The sequence below is a fragment of the Phaenicophaeus curvirostris genome, chromosome 3 (genome assembly GCF_032191515.1).
Source record: "Phaenicophaeus curvirostris isolate KB17595 chromosome 3, BPBGC_Pcur_1.0, whole genome shotgun sequence".
Taxonomy (NCBI): Eukaryota; Metazoa; Chordata; class Aves; order Cuculiformes; family Cuculidae; genus Phaenicophaeus; species Phaenicophaeus curvirostris.
In genome coordinates, this window is record NC_091394.1 from 53,686,265 (window position 1) to 53,703,028 (window position 16,764).

The 16,764-nt window shown below is 37.1% G+C and overlaps 1 protein-coding gene across 4 annotated transcripts in view; it reads right to left on the reverse strand.

Annotated features, from left to right (window-relative positions):
• Positions 1-403: 403 nt before the first annotated feature.
• The window catches only part of TRAPPC8 (trafficking protein particle complex subunit 8), a 55,256-nt gene continuing 38,895 nt past the window's right edge, over positions 404-16,764 (reverse strand). For 2 of the 4 annotated variants that reach the window (XM_069854027.1, XM_069854025.1), the window contains 8 exons: positions 16,230-16,298; positions 16,074-16,114; positions 14,193-14,378; positions 13,536-13,637; positions 5,706-5,753; positions 4,200-4,345; positions 2,602-2,691; positions 404-1,448 (listed from right to left, as the gene is read on the reverse strand). In XM_069854027.1, the coding sequence (XP_069710128.1) occupies positions 1,214-1,448; positions 2,602-2,691; positions 4,200-4,345; positions 5,706-5,753; positions 13,536-13,637; positions 14,193-14,378; positions 16,074-16,114; positions 16,230-16,298 (917 nt within the window). In that variant the 3' untranslated portion in view covers positions 404-1,213. The remainder of the gene's footprint in view (positions 1,449-2,601; positions 2,692-4,199; positions 4,346-5,705; positions 5,754-13,535; positions 13,638-14,192; positions 14,379-16,073; positions 16,115-16,229; positions 16,299-16,764) is intronic. The other 2 variants (XM_069854028.1, XM_069854026.1) reach the window with 1 other exon arrangement.

Genomic DNA, 16,764 nt, shown 5'->3' on the forward strand with positions numbered 1-16,764 from the left:
GACTGACGTAAGTCTTAGGCTTCTTTAGGTGCCCAGTTCTCTTGTTCTCAGCTAACTCATCACAAACCATAACTCCTAACTCTTAACTTATTTTGTTGCACTTGATAGCTTCACATAACCTCCCCTGTGTTGAGCAGCTATTACTTAAACTTAAAATCCCTAGCATTTAACAAGTAATTGAGATGTCCCAGACAGATGCACTCTGGGGGCTGTACCTGAGAACACCAGGCAAATACGGCAGCACCTACATTTTTCAGTGTAAACCAACACTACACGTTGCAAACAGGATCAGGACTTCATCGGAGCAATGAGAGCCAGAATAAAGACAGCACAGAATATCTATATTGGCAGCTGTAGATTGCAACAGCTGTATGAAAAGGAAGAAAACAGGGCCACAAGTCCATACAGTGAATATGGTGTATGTTTTATTCTATTTACAGTACATTTGTTATAAATATAATACACTTCTTGAAAATCTCGAGTAGATTTTTTTTTTAAACAGATCAATCATTATAGTTACATAATAAAGCAAGTGACAATTTAAATGACAATCTCATGGTTGTGAAATAGTGCATTCTGTGTCGAGATGAATGAGAAAATGCTCAAACTGGTTGAAGGAATTATTTTTGAAACACCCTAAGTGGGACTTGTATGTAAACCTTGAAAGGTGATCAGTTTCCAGAAACATGAAAACTCATAAAAAAGTTTAAATTAAAGAACTGAGAAACAGAAGAGGATTTGAGACACCTTAATGAACTTCACAGTAAGGTTGGGATATATCATGACTAATGACTTCAGACAGAGAAAAGCCAATGAGGGTTTCTTCCTGATCCATATGCTAAAATGGCCACAAATATTAAACACACCATGCTGGAAGTTGTAACAGCAGTCAAGCTGCATTTTTGATAGGGCATAGAATGTACAAGTATGTTCAGATTTGGAGTTAGAGTATTTCATGTTATGAATATTGTAGTTACCAGAGAAGAAAGACATTAAAAAAGGATAAACGCATTTTCAGTCCAACGTGCGTTGCATTGAGAAACAAATTGACAAGTAGTCTGAATATTTTGCTATTTTCTTTCCTACACAATCTTTAGTAACAAGTTAGATGTTTGAGGTGCTATATCCAAAAACTGCAGCAAAATCTCAACCAGCAATATAAGAAAAGAATCCCATTTATTTTGTCTTTTAGCGTGGTTTATTCAGGAAGTGGTCAGATATTATTGATAATAATTAGTGCAGGCATGGAGTTCTGCTGACTCGTTTCAAACAAAGTAACTTGGTCCGCAAGCTTGGCAAATACTCTGGGGGTTCCAAGATTATAGACACCTGTATGAACGAAGCAAGCTTTCAGCTGCAAGCTATAGACCTCCTGGCTTTTAAGTTGAAGCTTGTACTGTGTTTGCCCAAGCCATGTAAAAGATCCATGGATTTCTAACGCTTCCGAGCTGAAAAAGAAGGTAAACAAGGTTATTTCTCTGTATTGAAGCACACATACCTGTTTACATGATTCACTCAACCTCAAGTTCTCCCAAGACTTCAGAATGCACTGTCTCTCCATTAGTGGCCCCTTATTGAGATGCTTGTTTACGCTTTCAAAAAAACTTCCTTTCAGAAGCCAGGAACTGGAAACTTCAATTATTATTCTGGCAGCCAGTTGCATGTGATTGGGCCCACCCCATCAGTCATCTCTGATGACTTGGAAATTGCTGAGTCTTTTTTACTTCCTGCCTGCAATAAATAGTTTCCCTTAAGTCACTGCCTTCCCCAAATGCATCTTGCTTGGTTTCCCACACCACCCACCATGTCCCTTTTCTCCTTACCACCACCTCACTCCCACTACCTAATCTTTAATGGATTAAGGTTTCTCTAGCAAGATGAAGCTAGACTTGGAAAGGATAACAGTTGCAATCCTAGGTATTGACAGAATTGTACTTAATATTTCAAAAATATGGTAAATGCAGCTTCAAAAAACCCATCACGTCTACATGTCATCTTTCCTACTACATCCACACAGACACTCATCCCCACAAATACACACACAATGAAACAACACTTAAGGTAACCTTGGGGATGTTTATGGATCCCTGTATCTACTCATCAGATCAGTATATGTCCAAGTCCCTTCAGCTGATAGACTTGGAGGAAGTCTTAAAAATACCTAACATTCTATAAGGTTTTATACTAAGCCAAACTGCAAGAGGAGGCACTCGTTTAAACATCAAAAGTTGTTTTCTACAAGTTATCTGATATTTTTAAAAGAAAACCCAACAGCATGCTTAATAAAGTAAGATTGCTGAAGCTCGTATTTCACTAGATGAAAAGCTTTTCCACTTTCATAAGAAAGATCTGCAGAGTTTAACTATTCAAAGAGCCCAAATTCAAGGTCCTGCCTTAGCAAGAGTCAGAAGTAAAATAAAACTGAGCACTGACTGAAGATTCCCATTTGACTGTATGAAGCCTTTATTACCCTCCATTTTTTCAAAGAAGCCACTGTTGAAAAAAATCCTATTCTAGATATTCAACACGGATAAAACATGACAGAATCCAAATCGAGCAAACATCCTCGGAAAATACTGTTTATTAATATTCACACATTACCTTGTTGCTTTGTGTCGCAAATCAACCATCACATCTACAACAGCCTGGGAGCAATTGGAAAGCAGGAGAGTGACAGGTACCAGACAGAGGCTGCAAACAGAAATAGTTTCATAGCAAAGGCAAAAATATTACTCTGAATAGTTTCACCCATACTCTTAAATAGTTAAAACACATTTCAAATAAGAGAAGAGTAATAGGTAGTTGTCTTATGTAACACACTGTGACAGCATACACATCAACATAATCATGCTGACTGAAGTTACTTATTAAAGCTATTCATTGAGCTAAACAGAATGGGCTCAACTGAGACAAATGAAGTGACTACCTTCCTTTATCCAGTTGAGAAAGACTAGCAAAAAAATATCTTATACAGGAAATCTACTGTTGTGACAAGAGACAGTTCAGAATGAGATAGCATGGTCTAGTATGCTACTCTCTGAACTGCTGTTCAGCACATTTTTTCCTGATACTTTTCCTGTCTACTGTAGAGGATTTGCTGATATTGGACCTGAAGTTTAGCCACAACAGTGTCCAAAAAGGATATACAGCACAAATTTTTTGTTAATTTAAGCCTTTAGTCTGAATGAGGGTAATACAATCAGTGTTCTGCTTGTTCACAATTAGTATAATTGTTTTATAAATAACACTGCAACAAGAGAGACCAAGATATTCACAGGCAGGGACCCTAACTACTACAGTTCTAACAGCTTTATGTATGCACCAAGTGATTTGTGTCACTGGAATTCTGTGCCACTGCTTAACAGCTTAAAAATCCTAAACTTGACTAACAAGAAAAGAACAATCAGCAACTACAACGAATAAGACATGAACTTATTACAGGAATAATGGATACCTTAACTGTCATTAAAATATGCCACCTTATAAAAAATTTAAATATTAGATTATATACAGAAAGAATTCCCTTTTTTTAACAACTTACATTCACTGAAATCTTAGAAAAAAAGTATAACACAGTAGACCTCTCAGATAAAACAACTGAAACCTAGACGTGTACCTTTACATTTCAAGCATAATGCATTTCATAGCTGGAAATGAATCTTGGGGGCTTTGTGCAGATCAATTTAGTTTTTGAAGACTCATGGATTTTACAGGCTCCAGTTAATTCATTCTAGCAGCCTGTTTTTTTGACAGAGTTTAATTCTGATATTCTTCCAGAAGACAAACCCCGCTTTCCCTCCGTCAGGTTCGAATCACATGAAGCTGATCTTCCTAAGTCAGATGCTGTAGACTTAACAGTTTTTTTGACTTAAAAAGTACCCCTTACATTTTATCCAGCTTCTCAACGTAAGTCACACTGTTTACTCTGACACCAAAAATAAACACAAAGGCAGCAGTGTTTATTTTTCTTTTAGTAAGTTTGATATTAGTAAAAATTAACACTATTGTGTTTTACAGCCTGTTTCTCTACATGGTTTCATTTTATCTATACAATTCTGAAGCAGCAAGTTTCAGAATTGAGCAAGACTTCACTCTTGCATACCACATTTTTACCTTCCATATCATAAACCACAGTCGCAACAGGATTTATATCAAATCAGGAATATTTCACAATTTTATAAAGAAAATATTGCACTAACCTTTTTTCATGAAAAGAATGATTGAAAGACTCTGGATAATGAAGACTTATTTTGATAAGATTAGAAAGCTGCTCTGGTGTTGGTCTTGCAGGTACTAGTGCGTTTTCTGATCGAAAAAACTTCAAAAGAACCATTTCTGGTAATTCCTGAAACACAAATTCAGAATTATGTTTAAAATAGTGATATATGGTACTATGCAATGCAACATAAGAAATACAGTCACAGAAGCTACAATTTTCCCTTACGAACTACAACTCCAGGGAAGTAAGTCTACAGCATCATGAAGCTCACAATCTTTTACGATGTGTTTTGTTTTAAGCATGCTAGATGAGGAACTGGAATGATTTATCTGTCATCTTCTTTTGAGTCAGAGAATTTCAAGATGCTTGTGAAAACACTAATCATGCAAGTTTCACAAAAGCATGCTATTGTTGCAGTAGTTTGTTAGAGTTTGGCTTTTGTTTGTTTCTAAGAAAGAGGAACAGCATTTACAGTTTCCTATCCAGCAGTTGTACCAAAAGAAAAAAAAAAAATCCATCACCTGCCCTGGGAAGTTAACAACAGGAAAGCCAATAGCCAAGTTTCCCAAAACAGACCCACAGTAAAGCAAGCATAAATTTATAGGAATATACCAACAATGACAGAATTATTTAATAATAGAGAGTATCTTAAAAACTACATCAAAAGTTCTTGAAGACAGGAAAGGTTCCTTTGCCCCCAGCTGAAAGCCCAAGCCAAGCATTGACACGCTACTTGGGACTCAGCCTAACCCTGTGGACAGAATCAATCTCTGAAGCAGAAGAAACTAGACGATACAGAAAGATGCAACACCAAATGACGTGATAAGGTTGCATTTGGTCCAGCATCACAGCGCTACTGTAACTCTAAGATCATCTAATCTGATTTGTGAGCAGGATTTAGTCAGAAAGGGGCTGCCTTTCATTATTCCCTTATGAATCTATTCGACAAAAAGTCCACCTTTAGAAAAAAAAGAATTTGCAGTAATAAGTGTCACTGACTACTAAAAGCGTAAGAAAGATTTTTAAAAGCCACAAATAAGTCAGTACAGTGTAATAAAGTAATATTTTTTCCCTTAAGGTCGATGGATTGTACTTTCTAAGTTGAAAAGAAATACTACAGGCAACAAAACACAACTCAACAGATGCACTGGGCATTCCGTGACATGTATGAACAACTCTGTCACCATTTGCCTGTGCTGGTAATAGCAGGAAGACATCAAATATTTCATCAGGTATCCAATTCTTTCCTCTCAAAAAAGTCAGAACTAAATATATTTTAAGCTTTCAACGAATTTGGTATTTCCACACTACCCTATGGGTATCTAACTCTATGAAAACAGATATCATTGAAAACACTAGCCTCCACAAACAAGACAATACGTTTTCATTCAAATTTATCTTCCCCCTCAAATTACAGTCCAAACAATTCCCTTTTCAACCACATATCAACATCCTATACACTGTAGTTTGCCCTGGAGTCAATTACCTGTTCCAAGTCCTCCCAATCAGAATTCCCGAGTATTTTTTTAAAACCCTACAAAAGACAAATACGAAGGTTTATCTCTACAAATAGAAAAGAACATCATGAAATGCAGCAGGAACATTTACTGGTGAGAGTGCAGAGTGCCATTAATATTTCAAACCTTTAGTCCTAACATTAGACGTCTGTTAATGGACTGGAAAGCAGCAAGATTAACCATTTACCATCAAAGATCTAAACCTTAACTCCAGCCAGTGTCTGGGCATCAGATTGAGAAGAGACATCTGTCTCTCTAAGTTCAGCTGCTCAAATCTAGGAGGTTTTTTGTAATCATACAGCTAGAACAAAGGCTAAGACATGATATTTTAGTACATGATTCTCCTTCTCAAAGCATTAGATGAGAATTAAGCTCTTCTGAATGGGAATGAATATACACACAGATCAGGGAGCCACCTAGAGACAGCTAATAAGAAATGTCAAGTTCAAGGATGCATTAAAATCCTGCCTGACTATGAAGCTTGGAAAATTGGATCAAATCTACAGAAGAAGTCAGCCATACCTACTTGGGTACCTATGCCATCCCTTCAAGAATATGCACCAAGCAAATAACACTCTCAAGCCTTTGGGTTATTTACACTTAGAAACAAAGTAAAACAAAGGCAAGAATTAAGCAGGTAGTATTTTGTTGGTGAACTCCTACAATACCTGCCCAAATGGAGTACTGGCTTTTTAAAAGGCAAAACCAAAAGTTATAACAACAGAAGTCTGCTTGTTGACCCATTATGATTCTTTGCAAAGCCTTCAGAAGTGCCATGGGCTTCAGTAGAGAGCAAGCACCACATGTTGCATACAACAAAGCCACAACAATAGTTAAAACACTCCCTTTAAAAAATGGTTAAGGTGTTTGTTTGAAGTCCTCATCCATACATACTGGTAGAAGCTTAGATAAGCTTGACTGGAAGAGGCTTCATCAGAAGAGTCTGGAATAATTTAGGTGGTGAGGGTGTTGTTCATTATTGTTTTAAATTTTACAGCTGCATTTTTAAGCTTTTGGGGTCATCATTACAAACATCAACAGGCAGAAGCACCAGAATCAAACTAATCCCACAGTTGTCTTCCAAGAGCTACCAACTGTGCATCCCCTGCTAAGAAAGTTGTTTCTATTTTACATTTTCTGCTGCAAACCATCTACAAAGGCCAGTTTCAAACAAATTGACACAAGACTAGATACAAGCTTACTGTTACAAGCAGAATAAACTCCATCTTCTCTTATTCAGTAGCTACAAAAAAGCCTGGACCTTTAGAGTCCAATGTTTTGCTACTTTGAAATGAAGTTATAAATTACCCTATTTACACTTCTGAAATTGTGTATTAGTTATTCACACATTTTAGAAAGCTCCTGTCATTGCACTAAGCGAAGTTAAAATTTACACTGTGCAAAGTATCTTTTGAATTATCTGATAGATACAACCGGCATGTCTGCTCTCAATATATTCTTTTAACCTCTTCGAATGCATTTTCAAATTGAGAAGTTTCCATTGAGTGATGGACAGAAGCAATGGCATCCTCACATGCAGTCATTTTAAAGGACTTTTGTAAATAATATTAGATAACTTAAAAGTTTTTAATTTAAAAAACAATTTTTTTTAAGTATCAGGCCAATGTGCTCTGAAACATACCAAAAAGAAAAACAAGTAACACATTTTGATTTCCAAGTTGTTTGGAAATTCAGCACATTTGCCCCACAAGGGCCAATATGCACAGCACAGGAGAAAACCTAAAGAGCAAACTCTCGAACAACACTAAGCATAAGTAAAAGCAGAATATATGAAAGCAACAGAGTAACAGGGAGACAAAGAGATCCTAAGTGATGCCACCCTTTTCCATTCTAAATCAAAGAATTCCCATTTAAAAATCTCAGTTTTAAATTGGTTTCCTTTACAACACAACCCGTCCATACTTATAGCTCCTAACCACGGAAATGGACACCAGTAAGAACATTTGTGCTTTCAAATGCATTATCATCAGCTCTGCAGGTCCATCCATGGATAAAGCAACAGATAATTTTTTTCAATATTTGGAAGATTTCATTCATGACAACAAGATAAGCCAGTCCTCCCAAATTGGTACAGTAACTGGTACGCTAAATTACACAATTGTGAAAAACATACACTTCAGCACTTCATGCTTACCCTTAAGAATTTTGCTTTCCTCACCACAAAGATGGTTTAATGAATGTCTTAAATTCATTCAAGCAATAGGGTTTGATTCTAGTATCCCACCTGATGTATTCAGTAAAAAAATTACAAACTAGCACAAGATGCCACTTCCAGTAATTTACTGTTAAAAAAATAGTTATTTAAACCTTACCCTCTCCCAACTTTCAAAAACTCCATACTTCCAACCAAACTATTGCCACCTCACTGACTTGCATCTACATTAAGAAGAGGTGTTACTGAAAGTTATCATGTCTGAAGCGTAACACCGCTAAAAGGCTTGCATCCATACTATACACATATTTAATATTTTACTTTAGGCTAGCACTGGTCTAATCTACAGGACTGAATGGGCAGCACATAAGCATACTACACACAGTACTGGAGGACATCTGGATTAATTCTGCCTGGAAGGTATCCACTATCTGCATTACAAGACCACTTCACAATGAATACAGAAGGCTCTATGTGGCAACAATATCTTAAAAACAAGAAGTACGCCTGATGTAAAACATACTCAGACAATTTCTCTTACCTAGCCTTCAGTAAAAACTGAGTTTAGACTCACATAATGCGTTTCAGAAGTATGGACACATTACTCCCAACACGTCAGTGTGCCCAAGTGAAAAGCCTCAGATAGACTATTTCTCACCTTCCAGTACTGTGAAGTCTTTACCAGTCAGAAGTGTGGCAAATGCCCCAGCCCCTCACTACTTCCATCCCACCATATTATACCTTGGAATCTTTTGGACTGAATTCACCAGATAAGAAAAATATGGAAGAGAGCATTAAGATTAACAGTCCTAAATGTGAATGGTTGCTTTAGGTATCTGAAGTTTGTTCTTTCACTAAATTAATGTACAGACATCAAAACCAAGAGAGCTGTATTTCAGATGTAATCTTAAGTTGAACTCCACTTAAAACAACCCACCACCCTAAAAGCAAGTCTAAGAAGAGAAACAGAACCCATAAGCAGTATGTTTGTCAAAAAGGAAAAAAAGAGAGAAAAAAAAGAAGTTATTGTTTACTAATATCTAGCTAATTTTTATTAGTGAAGCTTTTACTATTTGGACTCAAGCTACTATTGCTAACACATCTATTCAGACCTCATGACTTTACTAACACCTTGAGTGATTTATCCTTCACATTGTAGCTAGAGACTAAAATATATCACTTTATGGCATCTTTTGTGCTTCTTTTTCAAGGAAATAGACTACCTTTATCATTTTTCCCTAACTCCAGCTAAAGGTCTTTTTTTTTCAAAAACACAAGGGAAATAAAAAACAGGAATATAATTGTTTTCTATATTATTCAGAGAACTTTCTAAATAAAAAACACTTTAACAGAGTCAATATTCTTTAAGCATTCCTTCAGTACACTGCATGTTACAATGCCAAACTTGTATTATATAAAGACATGAGTAGTTTATCATATCACCAGGTAAGTCTACTGTGTCACAATCTATCGTTAAAAGCAGTGCTGTGGAGTTAAACATAAAAAAGCCCTTATAACGTAAACAAAAAAAATCTGCCTTCAATGACAGAAAACCAGGAAGATTTAAAGTCAGTTTTACTTGTCTTGGTTAGCATGAACCAGGACATGCTAACCAAGCATGAAAATATTTAGTATTCTTAATTCTACTTTGAACAGACGTGGGAAGAAAAAGTACATGCATTTGAACATCCAAGTAATATTTATATAAAATGTCACTGTTTTTCTTTCTTTTTGTGTGGGTACATGAAGAAATTGAAGCTGCAAAGAAGATTTTAAGCCTCCCCTAAATCCCACTATCTTGGGTTTTAAAGAAACCAGAGGTTTTATCTTGATTTGATCAAGTATTATGGCAAGTTATGCTACTACTACAATAGAGGAATAATGGCAACCTGCTGTCTGTCACACGTTCCCACTGTATCCATTACATCTTCCATAATGAACCAAGCGTAAAGTAACCACATGCCCTTGCACCTCAGTCAGTCTAACATCTTAGCTTGGACATACAATAAAGAACTTTACATCAGCACACCCAGCTACTACTCTACTAGCAACTGCTGGAAGAACTTGAGGAATATATCAAGTACCAAAGAATACAGACCTACTGCTCTTCTACTACAATGCTTTACTGCAGCTTTGTTTCCTTGAACAGTTCTAGAAGCTCCTATAAATCCAAACAAAATCCTTAAAAGCTGGCAAAGAATTAGTCCAGGATATACTATAACATATAAAGCAGCAGAAGCCAACCAGTACACAGAATTTAACCAAAATATAGAGTAAGCTATCTCAATTTACTCAGCATAGTTAATTTGATGAATTCAACTAGGATCTGAGTCATTTTTCAGAGCTAAAAAAATAAACGGGGTGCAGAGAAACATCTTGTTCGTATTTTTTCCATGTCTATTATTGTGAGACTGCTCCTGCTTAGGGGCGGCTATATAGCCATACAGACAAAAAAAACCCCTTTCCTGGTTGCAAAAGCATGAAATAGAAGCAGCTCAAGTCACAAAGACATTCACTGAAGAGCAACAAATGGAACACAGCGATAAATACAAGGAGAAGACTCCTGAATCCTAGATGACACCCCACTCAGAATCTGCAACTGTGGTTTTTTTTTTCAGATGTGAGCAGCCCTTTATCATTTAGAACTGGTAACCATCATTCATTGGTAAAAAGTACGCATCTCCATCTCCCTCTGCTGTCTAGACCACAAAAGACAACTTCTATATTGTTAGCACAAGACATTCAGAACAGTCTGGACTTTCGAACCCTGTTTTTGACTTGAAGAATAAATATGGATTTACAAAACAACCTTCGAACTACATATTAAGAGTGTTAAAGTTAGAAGTAACATTTGGGTTTGGGACTTGCCAACACCGCCCACAAAGATGACCAGAGGGCTGGAGCACCTCTGCTATGAGGACAGGCTGAGAGAGTTGGGGTTGTTCAGTCTGGGGAAGAGAAGGCTCTGGGGAGACCTTATAGTAACCTTCTAGTAGGCAAAAGGCGCCTACAGAGAAAGCCGGGGAGGGACTTTTTACAAGAATATGTACTGATAGGATGAGGGGAAATGGCTTTAAATTGGGAGGGTGAAGATTTAGATTTGACATTAGGAAGAAATTATTCACAATGAGGGTGGTGAGGCATTAGAACAAGTTTCCCAGGGAAGCTGTGGATGTCCCTTCCTGGAAGTTTTCAAGGTCATACTGGATAGGGCCTTGAGCAGCCTGGTCTAGTGGAAGGTGTCCCTGCTCACAGCAGGAAAGTTGGAACTAGATGATCTTCAAAGTCCCTACCAAACCAAATCATTCTATGATTCTATTATGATAATAATTGTAATATATGAGAAAGATTATAGACAAGAGTACACTAACATAGTAGCATGTATTCTTCAAACAGAGTACGTCTGGATCTTCCTTGTTGCTGGTAGAAGCATTCATTTCCCAGTTTGAAACTGAATTTGATGCAGAATTTAAATTTTAGTGCAGTCAACAAGAAATGTATATTTATATCTCTAGCATGCTCAGTTGTTTGGTTTTTTTAGGATGCAGATATGATTCATTACTACTACTTCCCGTCCCACCCATTCGCTAGAACCAGACCTCAATGAGATCAGAAGTACACAGAATTTTCGCTCCTAACAGTAGATGTGTACAATGTGATCTACTGTTCTACATACACCTTAAGACTGGAAAGATAATACCAGAGTCAATAGTAGTCACTGGACTAATACAGTCTAGCATTGCTCAGAATAACTTGATCCCAAGTATACAAAGGCCTTTTGGTTGTTTGTTTTGGGAGCAGTGGGAGTGGCGTTAAGTGAAAAAAAATCTTAAGCATTAGAACTTTTTTTCCTATTTTTCAGTACCAAGGAAATCAGGCAGTTTCACTCAAACTACATGACCCTTTCAATCTATTCCCATCTATTTCATAGCATAAAGTAGTAAATGGAAAACTCACCTTAATTATGTAAAAACACTTAAAGGCTTACTAACCAAAGACAAGTGCATAGCCTCAATGTAATTCACTAAAGTTACTGCATAACTACAAAAACAAACATTTGTCCTATACTGTTTTGTTGACAAAAACTCAACTCACTGCAACTTTAGTAAGAACTCACTAAAAGCTACATCTGATGTTTGCTATATTGGTAAAAACAATGAGGACGGCATCAAAGCAAGAAGAAACAATGTTTAGTTGTCTGCTGAGTAGTATATCAAGTACAAGATCTAGCATAGATGTTTTACACTATCTCACATTATTTTAAACTTATCTATAGCTTCCATAGTAGTTACTGATTCATGTACCAGGAGACATCCACCAACCATTTACAGATTTATTTATTTCTTTAAAGAGACTATAAAGCTGTGAAGTAATATGCTATGGATTGATCAATTCCCATGGAGCTTTCAGTATCTTCGCTAAGGACAACCCTATGGGGTTCAACAAGGCTAAGCGCTAGATCCTGCACTTCCATCACAACCATGCCATGCAACACCACATGCTTCAAAATGAATGGCTGGAGCGGTGCCTGGTGGAGAAGGATCTGGGGGTGCTAGTTGACAGCCAGTGGAATGTGAGCCAGCAGCGTGCCCAGGTGGCCAAGAAGCCGGACAGCATCCTAGCTTGTATCAAAAATGGTGTAGCCAGCAGGACTACGGAAGTAATCACCCCCTGTACTCAGCACTGGTGAGGCTGCACCTCAAACACTGTTCTTCAGTTTTGAAACCCTCACTACAGCACCTCATTGTCTGTATCCTGAGAATGGCAACCAAGCTGGTGAAGCATGGGGAGCACAAGCCTTATGAGGAGCAGCTGAGGGAACCAGGATTTAGTCCCAAGAAGGAAGCAGTTGAGGGGAGACCTGCATCCCTCTCTGCAACTACCTCAAAGGAGGTTGTAGCGACATAGATGTCAGTCTGCTCTCCCAAATAACAAGCAATAGGATGAGAGGAAATAGCCTCAAGTTGTATCAGGGGAGTTTCAGACTGGATATCAGGAAATACTACCTCACCAAAAGCTTTGTTAGGCATTGGAATATGCTGCCCAGGGAAGTGGTACAGTCACCACCTCTGGAGGTATTTAAAAGGCATGTAGACATGGCACTTAGGGACATGGATTAGTGATGAATTTGGTAGTGTTAGCTTTACAGTTGGACTTGATGATCTTAAAGGTCTCTTCCAACCTAAATGATACTGTGATGCTGTCATTTTAATTGCTCCAGTGTATCTGCTATTCTAACATTTTATTCAAAAGTTGTGCATAGCAGTACAATTTATAAAACTAAATCCCAGAAAAATTCCACCACTTCACTACTAACTTTGCTTTGAAATAACCATTAAATATCCATATTGGTATGAAGCTCTTAGTTCTACCCTGAAATGTTGCAGAACACATTACTCTAACTGCATAGCAGTATACTTACTTGTACATTGCTTTTCTATTTAAACTGAGTCTAGCTATTTCAATACAGATGACTAATCAAAATTGAATTAATTAAGCCTGAATGTTTTTAGCAATAACATATTAGATACCAGATTCTACAGAAACACCCAAAGTGATACCACTTATTTACAATTCTGTATTGAGAAAAGAAGCGATTGTAAAGGAAAACTTCACATTAGATTACCTGCTTCTGAGGAAATGAAAAAGCCTCCTTCCCAACTGTATTAAGGGCAACATGATGCTGGCCTTCCAAAATAAGCTGCTTATTGTCTTCCACAACATATGCCTACAGAATATAATACAAAGACATTAGCAGACCAGAAACCATCATAAGTTTCATAATGTATATAACTACTGACTTTCCCTCTGGCTTAAGTGAATCATCTACTAAAGGCTAACATGACATACTTGCTTTGTGTGTTTTTAATTCTGCAAGCACAGGCAATTGCTAAAGTTTAGACTGCCAATTTCCACTACTTAATGTCTGCATCCTGGTAAATAAGCTCTTTTTCAAAAGTCGTTCTTACAGTTCTATAATAAAAACAAGGATTAACATACCTCTTGGTTTAAGACTTCAGAATTGCCTCTTTTAAGAGGAGACTTTAAGAACTGGTTGCATCCAAAATAATGTAAAACTACTTTAAGTATACTTATTACACTAACAGCTATTAAGATTGTCTTTCCTTCTTGATACTATTGTAGTTCCTTTGTCCATTTTCAGAAAAACATTTCATCCACAAATTTCATATGAATACACTTGAAAGTTCAGGATGCCATAACAAATTATTTTTCAACAATCATATGTCATTGCCCAGTTACCAAAGGCCACAACCATACATACCTTCCACAGTACAACAATGTTCAAATCTACTTCACTGCATTTTTGTATCAATCTGACTGTCTCATCAAATGATTGTTTCACAGCCCTTTGAGATGAATGAGTATGAGATTGCACATGCGTTCTTTTAAATTCAGAGGATAAGCTTTGAAAGAAAAAGTCTGCACAAGGACTGGCTGAGCTTATTATCTGTAAGAGGAAAAAAAAAAGGCAAGAAAGTGCTCTCAGAACAGGACGCAATCTGACAAGTTAATCTAACAGAGCGCATCCCTGTAGTATGTCAGTTCCATTTTCTTGCTTTGCTTCCACTTGAAAACCTATAGGATGCCACATGTCATGGTTTCCACGCTTGGCATATTGGAGATTAGCCCTACCTAATGAGGTGTCTAAGGTAATACAGGGAAACAGAGCTACAAATTATCGCGCTAAAAATAGGAACTGGGAAATAAGGGCTTGGATTGTTACCACCAGACAGCCTACTGTGATATATGAAGTGTAGTGGACAGAGCTGAAGTGTCCAACTGACTGAAACTAACTCACATGCAAGTATCATTACTGCTTATTAACATTTTCCTCAGGTAAACTCAAATTATGCATCTAAGTTAGGGACATTCATTTCGCTAGCATTAGCAAAGACAATAGATTGCACAGTATATCCCCCATATATAAGCAGTACAGTCAGAAGTAATGTTCCATTTGTCAGATTTGTCATCATTTGTGCTGAGCTTTTCCAACACCAAAAGCTTGATAAGCAGGCAGCGGTTTTAAGACTGACACCAATGATACTTGAAGACAGCAGGATAAGTAAGAAACTTTAGCTTCTTAGCCCCTCCCTTTTAAAAAGGTTAGAAGCTCTGCAACAGCATATTCTAGGAAGGTGAAGCATTGCATTAGCATAATACTCATACACAGCAAGACAATCTGCTTTTGGCATAACTGTCTAGAAAGCAGGGTCCTCTCCCCATCCTCCCCATTAGACAGCATGTTTGTACAAGAAAGCTGAAGTTCCTGCAGCTCATCAAACTTTAAAAATGCAGAGAGGGCTAAAACTCTGAGGTAGATCCCTAACTTCCATTTATATACCAATAAAATGAAGCGGCAGTGAGCAGGTTCTCCCTGCCTCTAAAAGCTGGACACATAGGGAAAATACACAATAAGCAAGCTGACATCCAGCTAACTAAATCCACCATGTTAATGTAGATTTCCAACTCGATGCAAGTGGCTTACTTTCCTTAGGTTTTGGAAAGGCATTCACTATGCAAAGATCATTTGCTGAAAGGATTATTCTTCACACAATATCTATATGCTTAAAATATTAAAAGGGCATGGTAGTCTGCAAGTATTAAACTTGAAGAAAAACCATAGAAACAGACTCCTTGAACTGACTGCAACCTACATTAGTAGTTTTGAAATTCAGGTACCTGAGTTCATTAGAGACTTTCAGATTATTTTTAGGACAAGCCTTAATTAGATTTTCTAACTTATTCTAGTAAAAATACAATTAAGAAAATAACAATTGAACAAGAATCTGACATCCACAGATCTCTACTAGAAAACTAGAGGTCTGGGAAATACTTAAAAACTGCTCTGAAGAGTTGGGAAGGAAGGAAAAGTGTCAGCAAGAAGTTAGCATTGTGATGCACTCCCAACATAGTTCAGCTGTCAATTTGGGAACTTAAAGTTCCAGACTATCCACTAATCTACACTCCATTACCTCCTCTTTGTAAAAAAAAGAAAAAAAGAGAGAGACATGACCTAGAAGAACAACAGTTGACATGCAAAACTTCAACTATGAGAGCACTGTTGCCATTTTTTAATTTTAAAAAAGGCTTTCACTGGGATACTTGCACAAGACAAAATATGCAGTTGCACCAGTTCACCTACCTGCTCATTTCCAAAAACAATGTCTGCAAATGTGTAATTTTCTAAGGGATAAAAAGAGAAGGCATTGTTTCAGCATCATGAGAAGTCACAACTTCAGCATACAGCATCCAAATAGTATCTTCTTCAAAATGTTACCACATTCAAGAAAGAACCTACCTTCTGAGTTTTTGCATCTCACTGCTTTAAAGCATAACTTTGCTCGCTCTCTGCTAGCAAGTTTAGTGTCTGAAAGAAAAAGGTTGTAAAATTTTTTTTCTGCATAATCAGACTCTCCTCATTAGCACAAGTCAGCCATTAAACTTCACAAATATAAAACCCACTGATGATACCCAAGAAGCATAACCAATCAAGCAGAGCTACTGCATGATAAAGATGATGAATTTTCTGTGACTGCATGGTAGTAAAGACTCATCTCCTTCTATCTACTTCTATAGCAGGAAGTGAGCCATAATACAGAAAGGAGACAGAAAGAAGGAAGGAACAGAAGACAAAATATTCAGTTTGACTCATTCACCCTCAATATTAATACAAGAAGAACAGGTGTCTAGACTAGCTTTTAAGTATACAAATTGTCAGCATATAAGATAACACTTTCTGGATGCAATAAGAGAATCCTCATTTTGCTTGGGACAGTTAGCCTCCTCAAATATTAGCAGCTTGTATTCCGCCTTAGCTGCAAATACAAGAACTG